The following is a 26,190-nucleotide window of genomic DNA, read 5'->3' on the forward strand; positions in this document are numbered from 1 at the left end:
GCTGATGCCACTGAAATGTGGTTTGACAAGCATTAACCTGTCATAGCGTCTATCTCTCTCTCCGTTATCTCTCTGTGTAGCTCCTCGCGCTCACAGTCCCGGGACATTACGTAATGTCATGAATATGTGATAATATGACTATTTTCTGGGCTTGCAGAAAACTACTCTACAGTGCCTTCAGCAAGGCTTCAATCCCCTTGACTTTTTCAGTATTTTGTGGAAATGCAGCCTGAATTCAAAATGGATTAAATTATTATTTATTTTACTGATTCACACCAATAATATGAGTGTTTATTTTTTTATTTATTTACTTTTCTTTCTTTTTTTCCCCCCCACAGATTAATTATAAATGAAAAGCTGTATTTTGACTCAATAAATATTCATCCTCCAAATTGAGTCGAGGTGCATTCAAATTTCTTGAGGGTTTAAATCCGGCCCAGGACCTTTGTTGCATGTCATCCCCCTCTCTCTCCCTTCCTCCTGTTTCTTTCAGTTTTTCTCCCTCTCTCTACTTTGATCTGTCCAATAAAGGCAACAACACCCCCCCCCCCAAAAAAAAAAAATATATAAAAAAAATCTTGACTAGGCTACTTGAGATTCCTCTACAGCTTGATTGAACTCCACCTGTGGACAGATCTATTGATTGGACATGATTTTGAAAGAAACACATACAGTACGTCTCTATACGGTCGAACAGATTGCAGCACAGAGTTGTGAGGAGGCATAGATCTGGGGAAGAGTATAAAACTGTTTCAAAAATGTTGGGAGTTCACATGAGCACAGTTGGCTCCATCATTAGGAAGAAAAATATGAAACTACCCAGACTCTTCCTAGAGCTGATCGTCCGACCAAACTGAGCAACCTTGGACCTTGGTCAGGGAGGCGGCACCAGTCAGTGCAGCACTTTGCAGATGAGGACTGTGTGGCAGAGCGGGCAGAAAGTAGCCACTGTTGAAAAGAAGGCACATGATAGCTGGCCTGGAGTTTGCAGAGAGGCACATGAAAGACTCTGAACACTCCAGCCGTTATGCGAAGCACTATGTCTGGCGGAAGCACAGCCCATCACGAAATCTAACACCATTCCTACTGTGAAGCATGTTGGTGGCAGTATCACGCTGTGTGTGTGTGTGTGTGTGTGTGTGTGTGTGTGTGTGTGTGTGGTGGGTGGGGGGCAGTGTCAGGGACTGCGAGAGGGAACAACAAGTAGAGTCAAATACAAGCAAGTTCTTGAGGAGAACATGCTTCAGAGTGCCAAAGACTATACTGAGGTGATAATTTATGTTCCTATGACAATGACTAAGCATACAGCCAACACTGGAGCGGCTTCAGAATGTGAAAGTCCTTGAGTAGCCCAGCCAAAGTCCAGACTTGAATCCACTGAAAATGTGTGGAATGACCTGAGGGTAGCTGTTCACAGATGCTCCCCATCCAACTTGACCGAGTTTGAGCAAATCTGCACGGAAAAATGGCTGACAATCCCAAAATTCAGATGTACCAAGTTGATAACAAAATATCCAATATTTCATTATCAACTTGGTACATCTGATATATCTGATTGGAAGCTGTAATCACTGCCAAAGGTGTCATATCATTTTTCATTTTCAATAAATTTGCAAAAATTCTAAAACCATTTCACTTTGTCAGTATGGGTTGTTTTGTGTAGATTGCTAACAAAATATCTCAATCCATTTTGAATTCAAGCTGCAACACCACAAAATGCAGAAAGTCAAGGGGGTTGAATATTTTCTGAAGGCATTAGTAACTGATCTAGGGTGACATTAATTTAAAAAAAAAAGTTCTCCTGCCATTGTTGGCCTCATTACAATTAGGATAGGCAAACGCTCCTGTCAAAGCTGCCACCGGGGCGCAGAGATGAAACGCTTAGTATGCCATGCAATTACTGCATGATGGCATTACATTTACATAGGGATGAATAATTCATTGTTAAGATGACAACAAGAGATGTACAGAATGGTTAAGTTTTGAAATTGCGCCTGATCCGGAAAGGGTGTGTTTGTGTGTGTGTGTGTGTGTGTGTGTGTGTGTGTGTGTGTGTTGAGAGGGGCATTTGGGAGGGGATGTGTGTACTTCTTCTTCACGTGTTTGCGAGCATGTCTTCAAGCACACATGCTTACAGTGTGTGTGTTAACGTGTTCATGGCTGTTACTGTGTACCTAAATCCATGTACTGAGCTGTGCGTGTTTACGTGTCTTCTGGAGCATGGCTGCATTCATTCCTCCAACAGATGGAGTCACTGGAAACTTGGAGGCATTCCTGTTGCTCGTTTGGTTCAGATAACCGCCGGGGTGTGTTTACTTGAAATCACAGGGTTTAATGAAGTCTCAGTGGTAACGTTTCAGACGGTACCGGCATCCGAATTGCAACGTGATCTTAGGGTGCGAGATTTTAGAGTCCTGCTGTTTGTTTTCTCGTTGATTATGCTAGTGTTGTTCTTCTTTATCCTGTTATCGTTTAAGTTCCATGAAACGTGGCTGAGATCAATGAGCTGCTGCGTGCGCTTCGCTCTCAGTAAGATGCGTCGGTAGTCACGGGGAACCGGAACGCTGCGGGCTGTTTGTGTAATCTGTTACCCAGGAACACGAGTTCATCATGAGATAAGTCAGGGGCACGGAAAGGCCAAGTGACCCATTTGCTGGAAGCCTGCTCTGCTGCTACACACACACGCCTACCCACACATGAACATGCCCCCCTAACCAGCTGCACATATAGGCACACACCAGAGGGGCTTTCTTAAACACACTCATCATCAAACCTCCAGTGAGTGGCAAAGGACTGACACAGCGTCCGCTATCAAGACAGGCATATGCATCAAGAGTTACATTCAGATTTGTCTTATCAGCCTTGGACGCGGAAGTGATATCGTTGTAGTGGTGTCTTGCTCTGGATATTAGTTATTAACTTCTCGCTTGGCCAACAAATCAAAACTCCGATTAGATATCTACTAGACTGGATGCATCAGATTCATCAGAGTCAATTGAGGCTCTGGAAAGTTTCATTGATAGACGATATCAAGCCGCGAGGAAAATGAAGCCGTCTTCGAATAGTCATGGAGCTCCCCGACCCAAAAAGTCCCCTATTCGGTCGACATCTTCTGAAAGTGCGGGGGAACAAACCATGGAAGTGGAGATATCCCTGATGCAATCAATAAATGAGAGACTTGGCAAGTTGGATATACTGGTCGAGCTGCAGAAAGATCTCCGCGACCTGAGGATAAGTTTGGAATTCAGCCAAGCTCAAATTGATGATCTGAGGAAGGAGAATGAATCATTGAAAGGTACTGTGGCTACTATTCAGAGAACAATGGACAATGTCACGAAAGAAAACAAACAGCTTAAGGAAACGTTGCTTGATGTGCAGAGTAGATCAATGTGGGATAATCTGATTTTTTCTGGGATTCCTAAGAGAGACAATGACGACTCAGAGCAAACCATACAGGATTTCATGTGCCAGCAATTAAAATTATCCCAGGAATCAGTACAAGACATCTCCTTCTCGAGGGTCCATAGGCTGGGTAAGAAGGAGAGGAATAAAACTCGCCCCATCATCGCTCGGTTCAAGCATTTCAAACAAAAGGAGCTAGTGAAGACCCGAGGCAAGGCTCTGAAGGGTACAAACTTTTGGATGAATGATCAATTCCCAATGGAGATTAATGAGAGGCGGTGAAAACTTACTCCCATCCTTAGGGAACATAGGGTCAAAAACCATAAAGTTTCCTTAGTTGTGGACAAATTATATATTGATGGGCAGTTGTACAGAGATTCAGAGATCACTCCGTGGCTGTTTTAAAGTTTAGACTGCCTTGTCTGTCTGTTTTATCTTCTAGAATGAAAATGCGACCTAGTCATACTGACTCTATTAATTTACACTTGTCAAAGAAAGGTTTACATATCGCTCATGTGAATGTGAACAGTTTGGTAAATAAGGTGGATGAGATACTAAATGTTGTCCAGAAGAATAATCTGCATGTGCTTGCTATTACTGAGACTCATCTAGACCAGACCATAACAAACGGACAAATTGATTTGAAAGGATACAATATTATAAGGAAGGACAGGAACAGAAGAGGAGGAGGTGTTGCCCTATATATTCAAGAGCATCTGCTGTTCAAAGTGCGGGATAATCTATGTGTGAATGGACTAGAGATCCTGTGGATTCAAATTCACCTCCCCTTCCAACAACCAACGTTAATTGGATGTGTTTATAGGCCCCCAAAATCAAACACATTATACCTGGATAAAATATGTGAAAGTATTGATCTTGCTCTGGATGAAAGGAAAGAATTATTTATGCTTGGGGACTATAATATTGATTGGAAAAGTAATCACTCTGATGGGAACAAGACTAAGTTTACTCAATATATAGAGAGTCGTAATTTATTTCAAATGGTACAGGATATCACAAGGTCCTCAAGAAACAAATTTGGGCACAGAACTGAAAGTATTATTGATCTGATATTCTGTAATGCTCCAAATAAATGCTCAAATGCTAAATCTGTCCTGTTGTCGTGGATAGATCATAATATTGTGTGCATTACTAAATACACCAAAGTGCCAAAAAGACCTCCTAGAGTGACTATAAGACGGAGTTTTAAAACTTTTAACTTAGAAAACTACCAGACAGATTTGGCCACTGTTCCATGGGACCTTGTGTATCTTGAGGATGATTTGGATTGTGCTGTTGATTGTTTTACGAAATTGTTTACTGATGTTGTTGAGTACCATGCTCCTATAAGGAAAAGTACAATTAAAGCCAAATCATCCCCCTGGATTGACCAACAACTAAGAGAAGCAATATCTCAGAGGGATGAGGCAAAAGCTGTAGCATCTAGGTCAAGATTAGACTCAGATATTATGCTATATAGAAAATGCAGAAATTTTGTTGTAAAATTGAAGTCAGAAAAAGACCCTATATTATAAAACAGCTTTTGAGGGATGCAGAAACAATTCAAAACAGATATGGCATACAGTGAATGGTTTGCTTGGTAGGTCAAATAGTACAAGTCCTGTTAGTGTGGAGGTTGATGGAAAGATTAGAACAAAACCAGTAGACATTGCCAATTACTTTGCTGACTATTTTGAATCAAAGATAAATAATCTCAGGTCCAATATGAATAACAATGCCTCAAATGAATTACTGGTAGGTGAAGTAGACAAAAAGATTATGAAGGGGAAAAATTGCAGTTTTGTATTACCAGATATATCATTAGATGACATTGAGAAAATCTTGATTTCACTTCCTGATAATAAATCCCCAGGGTACGATCTTATTGACAACAAATTGTTGAAATCTGCAGCCCCATATATTGCTAGACCTGTAAAGTATCTATTTGATCTTTCTTTGCAACAAGGAAAGTTTCCCACAGAATGGAAACATGCAAAAATCTGCCCCATTCCTAAGGATGCTAAAATAGCTTTTACTGCACCCAACAGTCGCCCAACTGCAGCATTCGATTTAATAGATCACACAATTCTACTTAAAAAATTAATTCATTATGGCTTCAGTAAGAATGCTATTAATTGGATGAAATCTTATTTAAACGATAGAAAACAATCTATCTATGTTAATGTTAATGGATTACCTGTGGCATCCCACAAGGGAGTTGCCTCGGACCATTGTTATTTATTATATACACAAATGATCTTCCCTTAGTGTTAGCCAACTCAAATGCACATATGTTTGCGGATGATACAACCATCACTGCAGTGGCAGATTCACAAACTCAGTTGCATGAATATTTATCAAATGATTTTAAATGTCATCAAATGGGTGGAAAACAATAAATTGGCATTAAATGTAAATAAAACGAAAAATATGATTATATGTACTACAAGAAAGAGGAAGAAATTGAAGCCATGGTATTTAACATATGGCAGTGTTCAAATTAAAGATGTTACAGAAGTCAAATTATTATTAAAATACAAAACAATCTCTCATGGACGGCTCATATTACAGATCTTTCTAAAAGAGTGATGAAAATGGCAGGAATGGTTGGACGAATTGAAAGTTTTTATCTAAAGACATTCTAAAGGTAATATCTCATAGTCTAATCTACAGTCACATTAATTATTGCTGTGCAGTGTGGGGCAATGCAGCTCAGAGAGATATGAGGAGACTGCAGATCACACTAAACAAGGCAGCAAGAATGGTTTGAAAAAGGAGTGAGTGAACTACATATTACACTGGGATGGCCCACAGTAGTAGAGCATGTGAGACAACATTCTATTGCACTAATTTCAAAAATTCAAAAGTTTAAAAAGCCAGTTAGTATTAAGGACAAACTGTTATTAGTACGTGATAAACATCAAGTTAACATAAGAATAAGAGATAAAAATCATTATGTACTACCAAAAATAAAAACTGAAATGGGAAGACGGACTTTTATTTTCAGAACTGTTAAATTATGGAATTCATTACAATAACTCACTCAAGAACAGTACGGCAGCTGGATTGTTGAAGATTTCAAGAATCAAATGTAGTTATCACACTATTGTATTGCACTGTCAGTAGGTTTGTAGAGTATTGGTATTATATGTGAACACATGTAGATGAATATGTGTATATATGTAGGTCCATACAGGATGAGTGCCAATGTATGTAGATTATATGTGTCGTCGTGCATGTATGTATATGATATGTGTCAACAATTATGTGTTGTATAATATGAATTATTGTATGCTTAAATGTTTTTAATGTGGACTCTTGGAAGATCAAATCAAACCTCCAAGCACAAATCTTTCCAACCGCACACACTCGCTTTCTCTTCCTCTCTCTATTTCTCTCAAATATACATACACACAAACACCCACAAAGAGCCAGCAGCATTTATAAGCAGCCAGAGTGTTGACAGGAAGTAAACAGCACTGTCTCTATCAGCAGATGTGTATCAGGGCCACCGAGACCCCATTCATTCCTATTATCAGTGATTACCGCCGCTGAGTGCTCTTCCTGCACAAGATCCTTATCTGGATAACTGCTAGCAGGCTAATAGATCTCTATCAGGGACCGCAATAACTAATGCTAAAAGTGTGAGCATAAGCACTGGGTGCCACAGTCTACTGATGGCGGTGGTGATGATGATCAGTGCAAAAACTTGAATAAAAGATGGGTTCGTTTTCATGAGGACTTAAACATGGACAATTGCAGAACACTTCTACATATGATGTCCCTATAAGTATCTGGGCTATATTATAGTCTATATAAGTAGATGGGGTGTATAAGAGTCTTCTATATGTTGCGATCCATCCCTTAAACTCTTTGATATACATATATGCATGTATATCATACATACAGTAAATGTAAAGGTGTTTATACAGGGATAGCTTTTGCATATAGGTGGAAAGGATGGTAATGACGGTGAGGATGATGGAAATGTGCAGGGGGAAGGGCGAGGATAGCAATGTTTGTACAGGAAGATAATTATGATCACAACACAGATGGATGAAGGTAGGTGGCGGTGGCAGATAACAGCGGTGACGACGGTGGAAAAGAACGACGATAAGTAGGAGAAGGTCAGAGGAAGGAGAGGTAAAAGAAGGATGGAAATGATAATGGTGATCTATGATGATGATGATGAGAGTGATGTTGACGCTGATGATGAAGGTGTCAGCGGTCATTCTGATGGCTGGAAGTGACAGTGGTGATAAATGGCGGTGACAAGGATGAGGAGGTGAGGCAATGTTGGACTTGACTTAACTGGCTGTGTCTGATGTGGCACATCGCTGCTTGAAGCCTGCAACGCACACATGCACGCAAGCTCGCACACACACACGCACGTCCGTGTGTGTGTGTGTGAAGCAGGGTGGCATAGTGATAAGGGAAAACATTTTGTTAACCGGAAGGCCTGGGTTCAAGCCTCTGTGACAGCAAAGCATCTGTCCTGCTTTAATGTCCTTGAACAACACTGAATCCCTAGCAGCTCCATGGTGCTGCTCTGTAGCTGAGCCTGACCTCTGACCTCCCTGTGGAGGGCAGCAAGAGAAAAGATGACTTCTTTTTTCTTTGGGGGATCACTAGAGTATAACTACAACAACAACTAACAACAAAAGTTTTGGAATTGCCAATTATTTGAATTATTAAACATTTATTTGTTAGTGTTTATTAGTACTTTTAATATTACATTTCATGATGATTTCTTTCCAGCCCTTTCAATAAATAATGAATGCAACAATATTAGGCATTAAAGTTGCATGCAGTGGAAATAACTGTGTGTAAACTCGAACCAAAAAGATGCCAGCAGCTACATCTTGTTTTAATTTCTGAGCAGCACATTCATCATAAATCTCAGCAGATGTCTAGCCTTTGCCCTTGTCATGCCATTTGCATGCAAACAAAAGCTTGCCTTTTTTCACTCTGGGTACGTGTAATGAAGTTCCATCTGACTGCGCAGGGAACCGTATTTTCTTTCGAGTCCATGCAGAAGCAACGTGCCCAACTTTACAAGACAAATAGAAAGCAAATCAAGAGACACAGAAATAAGGTTGCATGCAGTCACTAAAATGTAATCTATATCTCCTCATAAGAGTTGTCCTTGCCCTCTCCGAAGAGATCATAATGTACAACATAAAACATTACACATTACTGTCTCAAAATAATTAAAAATGTGGCTTGAGCCATGGCCATTTGAAAGGGTCAAAATCAGGGTGGTGGCAATCTAGCCTTGGAATAAGACATATTCAGTCAAGCACAAACTAAAACAGCTGTTTAATTAAGATTATTTAACTCAAACATTATTAACACTTACATTATTTATGTAAAGCTATTAAAGTGTAAGAGTATCTGATTTATATCAAAATTATTTTGGGGTGTAAGTGTGTTTTTTCTCTATTCTCTATAATGAATACACCATGAAGTCTCTTCTCAGACAAGCTGGATGGCTGTTCACTGAAAGATGCCATGAGAAAGTCTTCAAATGGGGCTGACATATAGATATAGATAAATAGATAGGGAAGATATAACTAATAGACAAATTGCATGCAATATGCATGTTGTACAAGAAATTAACAATTCAGAGTAGATGCAGATGTTACTCCCAGGTTTCTTCTCATAAACTCTGCACAACTCTGAGTAATGGATTACTATAGTATAGTATTAGAGTGCTCCTCAAAACCTTGTTGGATAAAATGAGATGCAGGAAATAACAATGGAAAGCATATTCATTCAGAAATATGTCATAGGGTTGTGCAGACATTGTAGTAGTATTAGACAGTAAATGGAAATCAAGGAGGGCAACAATAAATAGCATGGTAATGAATAGTGACAGTAATACAGTAAGGTTTACAGGCAGTGCTATTGGATGGCGAGGAAGAATCCAGAGATTATGGAGGCTTGCAGCGGTTTGCCTTAGGAGGGCTGACAGCTCTCGGGAGAAAGGAGCATGACTCATCCTGATTTGGTAAAGTATTGAGAATGTGAGAGGCTAATCAAGAAAATCAGTTGTAAAATGAACACGTAAGCTCAGGTAAAAGGAGGCTATTATACCTGAAATGGTGTCAAAAGATAGAAATTGCAGTGAGACACTGATATAGGGCAGCTGAATCACTGTCAAAGTGATGCTGCACTTTATGCCCAAAACCACTGTATAGTGGATTCACATATATTGGCTACACTTAATCAAAATTGTGTGTGTCCTTTTCAGTACATCTGTGTAGCTAGTTTGAGACAACACACATTTGTGTCATTTTTCAACACAACATACAGTATGTCAATAACGTGTTCAGTCAATATGTGTTCTTCTTAACACTTGTGCTGAAAAGTAACACAAATGAATTAGGAATTAGGAGACTCTGTACACACAGGCTCCTAATTCTTTTCTTTTTTGGTCTCACATCTACACTCTCCAAGCAGGAATGCCTGGACAGTGAGGTTTATATGAGGAAACCTGTATGTTTATAGACAGAAAAAAAAAAAAAAACAACAGAAAAAGGAAAAAGGAAAAAGCTGCTTTAAACGGCTCTTTTGATTGCCCCCCCACCCCACCCCCATTTCGCCATTTGTGATGCACAAGAAGATTACATTCTTGTTGTTGCCTTCATTGCCATATTGACTTGTACCTTTGTAAATCTTTGCTGTGACTTCAAATTTAGAACATGAGGGTGTGAATGTTTTCTGTGAGTGTAAATTTCCATTATGCAAGTTCTCAGGTGTTTGTTACAAAAATACATTCATACACAACGCTCTCACTTTACAGCAGCAAGAATGGTGCTGTATCAAATAGCAAGACATGCAGGAGACACGGCAGGCTCAGTGGTGCATTTAGTCTCTGTTATGTCAAATAGAGCATGAAAAAGTTTTATTTGATAGAAAGATATCAACTGGAATCATCCTCGTGTTTCTTTGGTTTTGGGGTCATGGTTCACTATGCTTTTGGAGCAGCAGGGAAGAAAAGCTCCTGATGGCAGTTGTGACTGTTCAAGGTCGGCTACTTTTGAAGCTCTTTCTAGGGCACTTAGGTCTATTTCAGCTATGTCAGTGTTTACACCTTTTTACTGCAAATATGACCTGCAGACTGGGAAAAAAGGTTCACATCAGCCTCCTAGTGGTAACTATAGCTAGGACATATGGCATGTTTTTGTGTGCTCCAATATCTCCCACTTGGCATCATAAATTGGGAAAGTGCGTCAACACAAGCAGCAAACCCTGCAGCGAATCCACTGATGTCGGCAGTCCAAGATGATAAAAATCTAAATTCTCAGTTATATTCACAGAAATACAATCAACTCTACTTAGGAAAAGCGAGTAATGTCTGCTGCAGTTTGTTTATGGTTAGTTTGAAATCCTTAAATGATTTTGGATGTGGGTGCTCCAACAAGTTAAACACATGAACGCTTTCAAGTTGGAGCAATGACATGCAACGCTTCTTCTGACATGATGTGAATGCAGCATAATGCACTTAGTGTCAGTGCCTGGCTTCACCAGCCATTTGGCAGGATGGCCAAAAAGCGTGGATTTGAATTCCAAGTACTTATGTCAGGAGAGCCACTAGTTAACATTACAACCTAATCAGATAAGAATTCACCAATGCAATCACTGATACTCAAGGCAAATGTATCGCAAAGCCTAAGAACAAATGTTTTTTTTTTCAACACAACATGCAGGATGTCAATAACGTGGTGAGCCAATATGTGTAATATTAAAAGTATTAATAAACACTAACAAATAATACATAATTAACACACGTTGTGCTGAAAAGTAACACAAATGAATTAGGAATTCTGCATCAATAACACTGCACATTCATTTGAGAATGAAAAGTAGCAATAGTTTTTTTTAGAAGCTGCTGTGTTTTTTGAAAAGTCTCATTCTGTAGGAGCATGGCCCTATAGAGCCCTTTAACATTTTTAGTGGAAGCTTCTCAAATGTTTGCCCCTGCTCCTGACACTCCTGACAAACACTAATGATGTGTGAGAAAAGAGATGTTCTTATTTTAGCTTTGAAGATGCTGTTTTGTCTCGCCATTCACATGCAAATACAGAGCAGATCTTGTTCTTCACCTGATTTTCCTTTTAACTTGGCATGGCACTGTATTTACATGGAGTCCATGCAAAACGAGAGACATGGAAATAAGTGTGTGTATCTGAAATGGGCTGAGTCCCCTCCCAGTCAAAAGTATCTCTTCATCATAAAAGCTAACATAAGCTAGTGTCATATCACTGTCTAAATTCACAGCAGAGGTGACATCATGATCGATTCATGACATCATTTGCATTCTTTCATACTAAACAGTTTAGCCTTGAATTTAGATGAGCATAACTAATACATCACTAGCAGTAGCCTATACTCCATCCAACTGAATGTGCAGATACAGTATGTGAAAAAAAATATATTATTAACTTGTGTATATAATCGATAATGCTTTATCTCTAATTTCTAATATTGTGTAGAAATCAGTTGTAAGTTCAGTCGAACAAATACTAATATTTGAACAGTTGTTTTCCAAATCACTATATATCTTTAAAAAAAAAACAGTCAGTACCAGAAGTTTATTATTCAACATCTCTATAATGTGGGTAGTCCAATCTGTAAAAATGTTAATTTAATTTTAGCAACCAAGGTCATAAATTACCTATTAGCATTCAAAAAGAGACATTATTTGATTGAGATGGTGGTTCCATTTTTTTCAAATGTTAGATATTTCATTTTGAAATAGAACAAATACTGCTTTGATCTCAGTAGTCACTCCTAATCAGGACCACGACTTCAAATCTGGAAATTTGCATATGTGGTTTAAGTACTGTGCAAATTGGTGTCTTCTTGGACTGCATGGGTTAGTGTAGTAGAGGAGGTTTCCAGGGTAGAGGACCAAAGATGAATTATTGTGTTTTACCTTCATTCTTGGCCTTTGGTGAGTAGTAACATCTGCATCCTGCAGTTCTTTTAAGTGACAAAATTAATTATGCATGTGGGGACATCTGCCAAGCTTTTTTGCCTTTTCTTCTCAGGATTTTTGTTTGCTAATGCCCATGACAAATTGCTCTCTGGTAAGGACAAGTGCTTGTATTTTCAGCTTGGTTTGTCTAGACTTTCAAATGTTTAAAAGATATTTAGAAAGATGGATGTGTTACAAATTGAGATCCATTTTATTATTCATTGTGTTCTGCATGTTTATATTTATTTTCACTAGCTACCTCTGCTAAAGAGGTTATGTTTTTGCCCGTTAGGTTGTCTGTAAGCAGGATAAAAAAAATAAAAAATCGAACCATTTCCAGGTGGTGATAAAAATGTTGTAATTTATTTTCATTGGGATTGGGCAAATATTGGACAAACAGCTAAAATATCTGTGTACAGTGCAATTTACAGTAAGATTATTGTCACTGTGGGCTCATCATCTGTGGCCTACATCCTCAGAAAATTGCACACCTGTAGCACGTAAGGCTAATTTTTAATGAATGTTTGAAGTTTTAAACTTTAGACGGTTGCTACAGCACCACCATCTGGAAGATTGGCAGTTTAGAGTGTCATTTGGACCGTTTTCCCTTATCACTCCCTCTTTGTTGTGCATGATTGTGCAATGCCTGGTGCCTCTTGCATTTTTACTGATTTAAACCACTTAATAGTCTAAACATTTGGCATGCATGGTTTGTATATATATGGCTTATGTGTTCAGCATTTTTCAATAGATTTTCTGATTGTCCAGTTGAAGGACTACACCGATCTTTTGGGAAATTGGCTAGCTGGTCAACCTTTTAGATCCACCAGAATCATCTCTTATGTCTCTGGTAGATAGACTATCTCTGTCCTGTGTACATGTTAACATGTTAGCATACAACACTTTAAGTGTCCGTAGGCAGCTAACATTATCTATTGTCTATTGTCTATTTTCTAAAAAGTCAGTCTAGTCCTTTAACTGTGTAGTGTGAACCTATTATGTCTGGTTATTATTGTCCTCTCAAGCGTGACATCATTTTTCAGCCCAAATAAAGGTTTCAGACCCCACTCACTTTTAGTCTACTGTGAAAATGAATATGAGTGTAAAATGATTGCTTTTAACTACATACAACGCTAGTATTGACTGTTTTTGCTTTCGAGGGTTCCTCTGCTATACATTTGTTGAGGTGGATTCTGAAGCGTTTTGAAGCTGTGATGAAAAAAAAAAAATGCTAGCCATACTTAGCTTAGCATTCCAGCATGTCATGGCTTTGTGAAGATAACATAGACCATAAGGAGAATAGCAACTTCCGCCCCATGGTTGTCAGCAAAATTGTTTTTAAAAATGCAGTAATGCATTAAAATATGTAATACCTTAGTGATATGTCATTTCTACTTACATTATTTCACCCGTTTTAAGAACGGAATGTTTGGCAAACGGGATCCAGCAATCCCATTCATTTTCATAGGCGAAAAAATAGTGGATCCAGATATAATCTGAAAGCTGACGATGACGACAACGCTTGAGAGGAAGATAGCTGGTTTCAATAACAGTTATAGACTCTTGAGGTCTTTTGTACATTTGTTTTTGAATGAAGTTGAAATTAATTAATTGAAATTAACTTTGGTCTTAAGGGATAATTACCGTTCTCTTTAACCGGGGCCTTATTTTCCTAGTTTTTGTCATCATGAAGATTGATTGTGTTGAAAATTTCATCACTTACTTCACTGTAGAGCTGCAGCGCTGCAGTACACACTCAAGGGCCAAAGCAAGCTCCAGCAGTTGATTCACAATAACACTCACACTGCAATGGGACCTGCCTATATCCAATTTTCCGATTATCCATGTCCTGAAACTTGTGTGTGTTGCGGTATTAGATATGTTAATTTAACTAGCATGAACTGATTGGCAAGTAGACCGCACAAGTCCTCTGAAGCTGTGTTCATATCGGATGGTCTGTAAATATGAACTGGGAAAACCCATTCACATCAGCTTGCTACTGGTAATTACAAGAAGGATATGTGGGAATTTTGGCTGTCTCCATTATCTCCCACTTGGCATCATGAATTGCTGAAGTGTGTCAACACAAGTAGTAAACATAGCAGTGTATCCACCGATGTCAGCAGTCCAAGGTATTAAAAATCAAAATGATCAGTTAAATTCACAGTAAAACAGTCAACGTACGAAATTAAGAAATATCTGCTGTAGTTTATGTGTGATTTTAAATTCAGAAATAGGAATGATTTTGGATGTGGACATTCCAACCAGTAAAACACATAAAGAACGCTTTGCTACTACTAATTTATTATTCAAAGTAGCATAATGTGATCTCACATATTGTGCAGTGTGTGTATGAAATGTGGTGATGTGACTAGATGTGATTTTTTGTACTTCAACATGTACTTTGTAATTTATTGTATTGTTTGTGCTGTATTTTATGTCGACCTGCCCTGGGACTGCAGATGGAAATTAGCAAATAGCTATAATCTGGTGCAAAGCATCTTTTCTCTTTTCTGAGATCAATGTTCTCTTTTGCACATGGTCCCTGACAAATAAACTTAATAAACTAAACTAAACTAAGCTGAAGCAACAACATTTTTTCTTCTTCTGGTGTGACCTGAACGCAGCAGAAAAAAACGGCAGCAAGTAAAGTAAACAAGGAAATGTATGAGCAACGCTAAAAAGGTATCAAATGGACTACTGTCGGAAATGTTGTGATAATTGCTCAATCACAGTTATTTAAAGACGTGTAACTGCAGTGTGTGTTATTGTGTTGAAAGGACATATTTTAATCACTATTTAGGTTCCACTACAGATGGCATTGGCCCTGTGGGTGTGTATTGGAGAGCAGCGCTCCTGCCAAACTGAAGCTACATAAAGCTCTGCAGTGAAGTAAGCGACAAACTTTTGAACGCAACTAATCGCCATGATGTCAAAAACTAGGAAAATAAGGCCCAGGTTGATATTAACTGGATTTATCCTTTAAATCACCTGAGTAGTAAACATTAATTTACTTGTTATTTCTATCATCCACTGATAAGCATCTTCACCAGGCCCCTGTGATGCAGAAAGTTACAGAAAGTTGTCCGACCCGTGGCGTAACTGGAATTTCAGCCCTATTAAGTTCACTGGCTGGCCCAAGACAGACCACCGTCTCCACAACAAGTGGTTGCGCTTCACTGGGATTGGTGGCGACCGAATCACCACTTCCTGCAACAGCCAGTCTTGTGAGACAAACATAAAGTTTCCCTTATATCTGAAGGGTGCAGTTCCTCAAACTGAATCTGTGCCAAAAAGAGCTGTCCTGGGTAGATGCTGCTCTACACAGAGGTTTAGAATTGACATTGTTCGCTGTCCTGGGAGATTCTATGTGTACCGGCTGCTTGACCCCATTGGACGTGAAGATGCAATTTTGACTTGTGAGTAAAGGCAAATAATCAAATGCTCATATTTAATTTTTATTGGAGATATGTTCAGGAAGTTGGCTAAAGCTATACCTACAAGTGTTGATACGTTTCTGTGTGTGTGTGTGTGTGTGTGTGTGTGTGTGTGTGTGTGTGTGATTTCTGTCCAGACCACTCTAAATGTACTGAAGACTCCTGTGGTCCTCTGGCTAAGTGTGCTGTCACAATTCTGAAAGGCTGTAAATGTGTCTCTGGGTACAAAATCCCTCCAGATCACCTGCCAACAGGAAAATCATATGGCTGCCAAGGTAACTTGGATTCCTGTTTCAGTATAACAAAGTTATACAGTGGTGGAGGCTCCTCTTCATTCCTTGTGCGATTCATCAACAGCAACATCAGAGGGTTTAGAAGATGTTTGACAGTTCTAATGTTTTCTACATAGATATGATGGATACAAATGGATTCAATGCAACACCTAACTGATATCTCCCAACAGATATCGATGAGTGTGTAAAGACCGTACATATCTGTGGTCCTTCTTCCATCTGTACCAACACGCCTGGAGCCTACACCTGCGTCTGTCTACTGGGGTTCACCCCAACTAACCCTGAAGAAAAGACAAGCAAGTCCAATCCATGTGCTGGTATGAAGGAAAATGCAACTGTACACATGTGCACACATACACACATACAAGTATTGTATGGCACTCTTACCAAATTCACTTCACAAGATTTTTTAATCATATAGATATCAACGAGTGTCAGGAGATCGACTGTGGCGACCATGGGACGTGTGTGAACAATGCAGGAAGTTATGTCTGCACCTGTGATGAAGGATTCTACTTGCCTAATGCATCTCCTCATTGTGAAGGTTTGATATCATATTAGGGCAATTTCTCAGGCAAACTGCCCTGGTGATGAAATGAATGCCAATGTAATTTCAGCGTTAAATCCTCTGTTGATGCCTTACTAGTTGTATGTAGAGTTGTATGTTGTTTTAACATACATACCACATTTGATCTTTGTCTCACCATAGACATCAATGTGAATCAAACTTAATCGGGCAACACAATTTAATCCACTAGAAGCTCAGACCTGTAATTTATTTTCAGTTGTTATATTGTTACTTTTAGAGGTACGATAAATGTTGTTATTGTATTGTATATTGATTTTATCATTATTATTCAGTAAAATTATGAGAAAGAAGGGCGACTGCTATGCTAAGAAAAGCCATAAACAAGATTTGATAGGATTTTCCCTTTTTTCACTTCCCACTTACTGTCAATAGGTTTTTAGTGGGTGGTGTCAAACACCATGAGCTTATACAAGCTTGTCCTGAATGCCAGTGAGAAATTGTGTATGCCTGCCCCAAAGCAGGGCAATGTGGATGAACAGGCCTAAACTGCAATCCAACACATGGTCATAGTGTGAATTTGCGAGTTTCGGGCCTGTGCTCAACTCAAAGGCGAGGTCCTCATATTGACTCCTCATTTAACTTCCACAATCCTTTTGTTGTATTTAGATGAAATTCACAAAATGTCGAACGACGCAAGAACTTACTTCTGTGTTATTTGTTGTTATTACATTATTTACATGGACAGCTGATATGGTGATGCATGGCAATACATATAGCTGAATCTTTCTGTGATTGTAAGACAAAACATACTTTGACATTTCAGAATAAAGCACATTGTTGTATAAGCAGTTTTCTATGTATGTAATATGCAATAAGCTATGTTTGCTAATGGTGCAGCTGCTAACATTAACTAGCAAGCCAAGTAGATTACTATGTAATGTATGTCTATGTAATATTACTGTGTTCTCATAGAAGACATTATGGCATCTGATCAGCTAGGGAGCCAGAAAGATGAGATTACATTCAAATCACATTCAATCATTGATATGAAGAAAATAATTTTGCTTGCTAATTTTTGTGTCTCTTCCTCAGATATTGACGAGTGTTTCAACTCAAGTATCTGTGGTCCTAACTCTGTCTGCACCAACACACTTGGAGCTCACATCTGTGTTTGTCAATCGGGGTTTCAAGCAGCAGACCCTGAGTCAGTGCCCAGCGTCTTTAACTTTTGTAAAGGTAATCCCAAATGTCTTAGAGGTGAAATATGCAGTGTGATTGCCATTTGTGGCTAGGTTATCAAATTTTGGGAAATTTGCATATTATATTAATCTTTATACCCTCTTTCTCTTCAGACATAGACGAGTGTGTGACAAATGGCACTATCTGCGGTCCCAATGCAGACTGTCACAACTCTATTGGGACTCATATCTGTAGCTGTCTCGCAGGTTATCGTCTGTCCAACGTCGACTTCATAGCCAGTAATGTCAACCCATGCCAAGGTGTGTCGAATATGGTGACAACTTATCATGTGTCTTTATATGATAGCAGGTGTCACTTATGTGACATCAAAGCTGCTTCAGTTCTCTCACCTACTGTATATTCTCATTGTGTTTGTAGAATGCTCACGGAAACATATGATATGGCCATAGTTTCACAAAATATCAGAAAAAAGTTCCTGTTAGTGATGAATCCTGATTTCATTTGCAGTCTCTAATGATTAATTTTAGGAACAAATAAGGAGGTAAGAAAATCACCTTTGGTTAAGGGTTAGGGTTAGGGTCTGACTTTTTAGCAGCTTGCCACATCTTAGGCTTAGACCTCCCAGTCTGGTTGTTGTACTGCCATAACTCTCCTGTTTACACCCTAAATTTGTGTTCTCTAAACAGACATAGATGAGTGTGGTGAGACACCAGGTTTGTGTGGGCCACAAACTGTGTGTACTAATGTACCAGGGACCTTCAATTGTTCCTGTCCTGATGGGTTTTTCCCCTCCACTGGAGTCTGGTGGAAGATGGGGGTATCACAGTGTCAGAGTAAGTTTCTTGGACCAATACAACAAAAATGACCAAAACTGACTAATTATTCTTATTGAGATATGATCTAATATGATCTTTCTCTCTCCCCCATCCACAGGTGTTCAAGATATCCTAAATGATCTGAATCCTCCTGAAGTAACTTTTAACTTTGTTTTTCTATAATTATTCGAACTATGCTAATAATAAGATAGTAGCTCATTATTATTGTACTTGGACACTGTGTGGTTTGTGGTCTAGCCAGAACCATATCAAGGAGACAAGACAGTGACAGCTTGGCTGAAGACAAATTTAAGTAATGCTAATGGGAGTCTGCTGAGGAAATAATTTAGCCAAAAGCCAAAGAAAGCACAAAATTCATGTTGTTATGAGCACAGTCTTAAAATCACAATTTCTACACCATCTGTTTATACTAAGATGCAAGGTTTTGCTTCATGGTTGCCTCATATGTAGACCGTGAATGGCCTCAGGAAATGAAAAAGATATACAGTATATGCTGAGGCCACAGTTTACTACATTCAGGAAACAAGATGCTATTAGGTGCACAGGAGACAGACCTCATGCCCTCATTTTCATTAATCAAAGTGCACAAAATACATATTGTTCCCTATTATTTTGGTCAATTTGTATCCTTGTTCTCAGTACTTTGTGCACACAATTTCATAATTCATGCAAACAAATAATTCAAATGTGGACACAATTTAAGAAAATTTGCATACTTTTTTTTTAAAGCATGTGCTTGATTTAGCTTAACTCAGCTCAGTGAGTTTCATAAAAGCAGCTGATTTCAGCCACTAGCCATAACTTCAGTTTGGGGATGAGTTATCAAGACATACTAGCAAGATTTCTCTAGAGGTAACAAGAAAGCATTTTCAGAGGGTTTTAAGTTTTAACAACACACTAGTTTTGCATACAACATGTTTCATATGTATATCGTTTGCACAATAGCAATTATACTTTACACACAAAACCCAAAATTTGTCAAAAATTCCTCAAAGGCTCCCAACTTCTGCCAAAATGTTGTTATATGTTTGAGCACAAACCATAGTGTAGTGGGTGTTAATGGATAACTCGAATGTGGACCAAATGAAAATAAGTAGCAGATTGTAGGTGATGTTTATGATGTTGACAGTCTGCTTGCATTGGCATTTGTCATGACAATACATTCACAGTGACATACTGTCTGATTCAGAACATCTTTAAATAATAAACCATCATAAAAAATGTTTGTAGCCGTTGTCAGCAACTAATTAACATGTTGGGTATGTGTTCCTCTTACAGGGCCAGACTAGGGAAATGTTTTTCCTCAATAGACTGGACAAGCAGCTGAACGACAAAGCAGATAACAGCCTACCAGAGCCAGTCAGTTGGGAAGATTGATATGAGCCATGAATTCATCATTCATCATTATTCAGAAATTGACAATTTTGTTAGCTTACTGTTTGTTTCATTCATTCTTTCGAACTCTTCCTCATTATATATCCTCTCTTGTCAGATGGCAATCAACATCTTCTCCACAGTTGCGGTACTGTTACCATCTGTCATCACTCACATCACTGTGTGTGTGTGTGTGTGTGTGTGTGTGTGTGTTTGGTGGGAAATGGGAGGTGTCTGTTCATTCATTCATTCATTCATTCATTCAAGCAATCACTCAGTTTCTAAGTCATTGACTCATTGCCATAGATGGTGTCTGGAATTGGAGTTCAGTCCAGATCAGGTCAGAAGACGAGTTCTCAGGGAGATGGGAAGACTGGCAGTGTTGTGCTGGACATCTCTGAATGTCTGGCTTCTTCCCTGGTGGAACAAACTCAGAATCACACCAACAAAACTTTGCAGACTTCAACAGTAGGTAAGACAACATTCCCTTTACACCTGGTATTCACATGCATCTCATATCCCGAGTGTTTCTGGATACCATTTAGCCGGATTACATTTACACCATTAATATGTGTCTAGGCTGTCAGCGTCAAGTCCACATTGAGATCCGGTTGCTTTCTCGCGCAAGATTCACACAACCTCATCACTTCCTCCCCCAATGGTTACGTTTTGAAAGAACTGTGGGTGCAGGTCATTTGAAAGATAGTGGCCGCTCATCAAGTTGCATTATTATATCTTTAAATGGAGGAGGAATCCATCTTAGACAACTTGTATACCGTAGACAGCAGCAGAGGGGATGGCTGCTTCTTCTTTCATTTCAACCTTGGGCAGTGCCACCACTGTTTAGAGGACTGTATTGACTGGGAATGAAGGCAAGACTGGTGAAGTATTTTTGCCTGTGCAGGCTAGCTATTGTATGGTGGAAAAAAAAACAGTGTAAATTACATAAGTGTACATGTAATGTACACTTACCTCCGGAGGTGGTTTGGGCTATCAGATTACAATTTGTCCTCAGTGCATCTTGGGTGTAGTTACACCTGTATTTTTATGTAGTTAAGCGCTCTCCCATTATAATCACCCAAGACACATGTTAATGCCTGGTATAAAGGGACACGCAGTGTAGATGTAATGCAGTGTTGGGATTAATTTAGGATGTAATGTGGAATTAATTATTAGAAATAACTAGTCAACCTCTTCTAATTCCTGTCCATGTGTCAGCTTTGAGTCTACAAGCTATTGGTCCAGGGAGCAACACTGAGAACAGCACTTCTCTTTCGGCCAAAGGAAACACCATGGAGATCAACCTGCAGTCAGTAGCCAAAAGCAACAATGGTGAGAGGTTGATGATGATGATGATGATGATGATGATGATGATGACGATGATGACGATAATTACGAAGGCATAGACAAATGATTAACCGATGATGAATGAAAGTTTGATGGCCTGTGTCTCCAGGTTCTGCAGCAGCTGCCTTCATGACACTCAGTGGGATGGAGAATCTTCTTAGTCATCAATACTTTCAAACAGAGAACAAGACAGAGATGTACTCTGATGTCATCACTGCCACCCTGCCCAAAACCAACCACAGCAATTTCTCCGAGCCTGTCAACTTCACTATCCAACACAAGAAGGTGTCCCACAGTCCATCCATCCATCCACTTCTCTAACAACATAAAGCTATCTTTTGACATATCTAATAATCTTTGTTTCTCTTGGTTCCTCAGAGATTACCTGACGCTGGTATGGTGACCTGTGTGTACTGGGAGGACAAAGGAGAGAAGAGAAGAGAGAGACAGGGGGATGACAAGGGAGGAGAAGAGGGAGAGACCATGCATTGGTCAGTAGAGGGCTGTTGGGTCGCATACTCTGATGAAAACTACACAGTGTGCAGCTGCTCTCACCTTTCCACCTTTGCCCTCATCCTGCAGATTGGGGAGGTACTCTGCCCATTTGTCTGTGCCTGCATGTAAATGCTAGACCAGTCTCAAGGCCAAGTTAATCAGTCTGTGTGCATTCTTCTGTCTTCTCAGCCTCCACCAGAGGATCCTTTCCTAGAATGGCTGAACCGAGTGTGTGTAATTATTGGGCTGTTTTTCTTTGCTTTGGCCATCCTCACCTTCCTCCTGTGTAGTTGGAACCCCAAGATCAACAACACAGCCCGTCTTCACCTCTGCATCAGCCTCGCCCTATCCCATCTACTGCTGCTGTGGAATGACAAATATGTCAAACATGAGGTACCAGTCATTAGTAGTTAATGCGTTTTGTATTGTCGTCTTGTGCCTGGATGGAAAGTATGATGACCGTAGAAAGGAAATCATACAAAGTGTATCAGAGTTGAACAAGTTTGTTGAAGTCACTTCTCTGGTAGAAAGTCCATCTTTCCCCAAATTCAAGGACTTGCTTCTAAATTATTACTATCAGCAGCGCATCTGTCAGGCACAAGGCTCCTGAGATCAAAACTGAGAAGAGTGTCACTGGAAGAATGCTATGTGCCAACGATGACTGGCAGCTTTAGAGCAGCAGTAACATTCATTTTTGATGTAGGGAACCAACCTATATACCTGTGTCAAACCTTAAAGCATAATGCCAGATTCTTGCTAATTTCAACTTTTCAAAAATCTTACTGAGGACGTTAAAGGTTCTGTGTGTAGCATATTAACATCAATAAATCATTACCACATTTATTTTGAGACATTAGTATATTAACTGTATACAAACAAGACCATCGTGGAGAAGATTGGCAGCCTCTTCCAGCCTCTACACTGCATTTTATAGTGTGCCACAAGGTTGGTCTCCATTTAACTTAACCAAACCAGATAAGTAAATAATGAATATTTAAAACTACTGCATAAATAATGTGAAACCACCAGTGCAATCAAACTGTATTTCCTCTACTCCTCTGTAGGGGTGAGGGGATAATCGATTCTTTATTGATGCATCACAATTTATTCTTGAACAGTTCTGCATCGATGCAGAAAACTCAGTAATCGGATTTTTAAAAACTTATTTCACAACATTAGTTGTGAAATAAGTTGTATGAACTGATGGCTGAACCAATTGGATGGTTCTACGTGAATGGACAGCATGTATGTCTTGTTTAAATTCGAGTGAAGCTATGAAAAAAAAGTACAGAGGGAAATCTACAAACAAAGCAGTAAATGTAGTTTTCACATGAATCAGGGCATGTGCAGTTAAACCAGATGCGTGGGAATTTTTGGCGAGCCATTTACCAGCAATGTGGTAAATGTACAAACTGACTGGTCCATGTATACATGTAACACGCTGTCGGTAAATGTAGAAATTGACCGGTACATGTGTACACGTACCACAACGTTGGTTAAATGGGGGGGTATCGTAGGATGTGGCAATTCCTAGTATTTATGGTGATTCTGGTACTTGGAGGTGTGAAGTAATCACAGTAAAAAAATGTAATCATGTTACTGTGCCATTTCCCCATAGTCATCAATTATAAAACACGCCCCCTTGTACAAGCCAGTCAGATTTTGCTCTGAAATCTTTTCTTTTTGGTCTGAAATCGACTTTTTGGTCTGAAATCGACCAATCAGCGCTAAGAGGAGGGCGGGCCTTCCAGATTGGCCAGCCAATCAGAGCAGTAGCTCATTAGCATAAGAAGCTGCTTATGTAAAACGACCTATTTTCTTGTAGGTGGGAAACAAACACTGGGAAGTGAATAGCTAAAGCTATAACTAAACCATTTTTACTGGAAAAAAACTTAACAGAAGTATTTTATAGACACCAGGTAATTATATTAAATTGCTGAAAAAGCAAAATATACCCCTCCTTTAATGTACAAATTGACCAGTGACCAAATTGACCATGTGCACAATGACTGTTTGTCCACATAAACCGTAACATATATATTCAATTTACAGTAATTAATTTTCTACAGCTGGCCTGCACTGTCATAGCTGGGCTGCTCCACTTCCTGGTTGTGGCCAGTTTTGTGTGGATGCTGTTGGAAGCTGTGCAGCTGCACCTGTTGGTTTGGAGGCTTTCCAAGGTGCAGGTCATCGAGAGGGACGGCCTCCCCAAGCCGCTTCTCTACCTGATTGGTTACGGTGTTCCCCTGGTGATTGTGGCCGTGTCAGCATGGGTGAAGTCTGATGGCTATGGTGGTACTGAGATGTGAGTAGCACAAATAGTTTAGTACAGCAACAGAGTGAACACAGAGACATACATAAACACACACATTCATACACACACACAAACACGCTACATTATTGCTCTCACATATTAGATATTGTGTTCATGATGCAGGTGCTGGCTGAGCACAGATGACAACTTCAACTGGGCTTTAACAGGGCCAGTAATTGCTGTCATCACTGTGAGTGGATAATCATGGATTTATACTTACGCAAATGTAGACTGGGCTCATATATACAATTACTCATATATAAGCTCATGTACGCTCACTTTTTCTGGTTCTCTCCTTCAGCTGAATTTGATCTTGTTCTGTGCAACTCTCTGGTGTCTGAGACCTACTCTGGCCAACATGAAGAGTAACATCTCTCAGTCAAAAGATACCAGGTTTGTGTGTAAAAGTAAACCAAGTTCCATTAAGAAAGACCAGTGCAACAGAGATAATATTGAAGCTTTTAGCATGCCCTTCCCCTGGTCATAAATATGTTTTACTGGCACTCATGCCCTTATTTCATGCCTGCACTTTGCCATGACTATTATGGTTATAGAAAGAGCTTCTGTTGTTGCGCTTGTTCTCTTTCTTCAGGAAACCTGGGTTATATGCATAACCTACCATTGTCACACAGAGCATGTGGGTGTGTGTGTGTGTACTGTCATCAGTGTTGGGGTCGTTACTGGAAAAAAGTAATACACTATACATTACTTTTTTTTTAAAGTAATGAATTATCTTATTACTCCCTGAGAAAAGTAGCTTGTTACACTACTCATTGTGTGCAGATTAAATAAAGAATAAGACAAAAAAAGGAAGCTCAGATGGCTGCAAGCAGACGTCTTTCACTGACCACCATTGACCAATGCCCAAAAAGTAGCCGGCCCGTACCTCTTGTGAAAAAGAGCAGGAATGTGTTGCCTTGGACAGACAGGCCAACAACACGTTGCACAGTCTGTGGAAGTTTGTCCTACCAAGGTGACACAGGGTCAAGGGGGAACTAATAAGGAATAAGCTCCAGTGTGTCATGCTGTGAGCCTGACGTCTCTTTATATAGGCCTGCCTGCTATGTGCTTGTTGACCTCAGCTACAGCGTCTGTGGAGGCAGACTTCTGCCATTCTCTGTGTTCCAGGGAGCCATTATCTCCTTTCTTTTTGTTTTATAATGAGCCGTGACAATACACTGTCTCCCTCAGACTTATTGTGTTCAAGATCATGGCCCAGTTTGTTGTACTGGGCTGTACCTGGATCCTAGGCCTGTACCAGACCAATATCTTCTTTCAGTTCCTCTTTATCGTTCTCAACTCACAACAGGGGACCTTCCTCTACATCGTCCACTGTCTGCTCAACAAGGAGGTACAACATAAAATTGATTTTGTGTTTCAAGAAATCCAAGTATAATTGTTTGTAAAATAAGATCAGAAATTGTAAGGAGTTTAAATCGTATGATTGTTGTATGTTTATTTTCCACAGGTGCGAGAGGAGTACAAAAAATGGCTAACCTGCTCCTCTGACTCCTCTCCACAAGCCTCTCTGGTAGGATTAGGTTTATTTATTTTTCTTAAATTCATGCTCCCTGTGTGAATATTAAAAGTAGTGAATAATATCTCTATGGTGAAACCCTCTCAACTTCTTTGTGTTATGCACTATATCACAGAAAGAGACACCATCAGTCTCTGAAGACCTGGACAAGGCTGAAGGACTGCAGGGCTGAGGGTCACACCAAATAAAAAGAAAATCAGAGTGTGATTTTCTTTTGAGCATCTTCATATTTTGTACATATTGTAATGGAAATGGGCACATAGTAAGAGCAGTGTACAGTAGTTGTACAATTTTAAAACATTGAAATGTGACATGGAAGTGTGGCAAACAAGACCGGTGTGTGAATGTGTACTGTTTATATATTGTGATATTTATAACCAAAACAAAGGTAGGATAATTCTTATAATTTTATTGCCATTGTTATAGGTTGACAAGCATGTCTT

At 39.4% G+C, this 26,190-nt stretch overlaps 1 protein-coding gene across 1 annotated transcript; it reads left to right on the forward strand.

The window, feature by feature from the left end:
- Window positions 1-3,135: 3,135 nt before the first annotated feature.
- On the forward strand, window positions 3,136-25,919 carry LOC139922470 (adhesion G protein-coupled receptor E1-like). Its single transcript, XM_078284513.1, has 18 exons — window positions 3,136-3,295; window positions 17,737-17,880; window positions 17,997-18,143; window positions 18,531-18,677; window positions 18,778-18,815; window positions 19,959-20,039; window positions 20,173-20,202; window positions 20,361-20,526; window positions 21,273-21,386; window positions 21,511-21,688; window positions 21,782-21,992; window positions 22,086-22,289; window positions 23,966-24,201; window positions 24,334-24,400; window positions 24,512-24,603; window positions 25,402-25,561; window positions 25,679-25,741; window positions 25,863-25,919. Exons 1-18 carry the CDS (start codon window positions 3,136-3,138, stop codon window positions 25,917-25,919), a joined length of 2,295 nt encoding a protein of 764 aa, XP_078140639.1.
- The last annotated feature ends 271 nt before the right edge of the window (window positions 25,920-26,190 follow it).

This window comes from Centroberyx gerrardi, chromosome 7 (genome assembly GCF_048128805.1).
Source record: "Centroberyx gerrardi isolate f3 chromosome 7, fCenGer3.hap1.cur.20231027, whole genome shotgun sequence".
Lineage (NCBI taxonomy): Eukaryota > Metazoa > Chordata > Actinopteri > Beryciformes > Berycidae > Centroberyx > Centroberyx gerrardi.

Coding starts and splice junctions, on each gene's coding strand:
- LOC139922470 (XM_078284513.1), top strand. CDS start 3,136: ATGGAAGTGGAGATATCCCTGATGCAATCAATAAATGAGAGACTTGGC. Junction 20,527..21,272: donor TTTGCAGACTTCAACAGTAG/GTAAGACAACAT, acceptor TCCATGTGTCAG/CTTTGAGTCTACAAGCTATT. Junction 24,202..24,333: donor GGCTATGGTGGTACTGAGAT/GTGAGTAGCACA, acceptor TTCATGATGCAG/GTGCTGGCTGAGCACAGATG.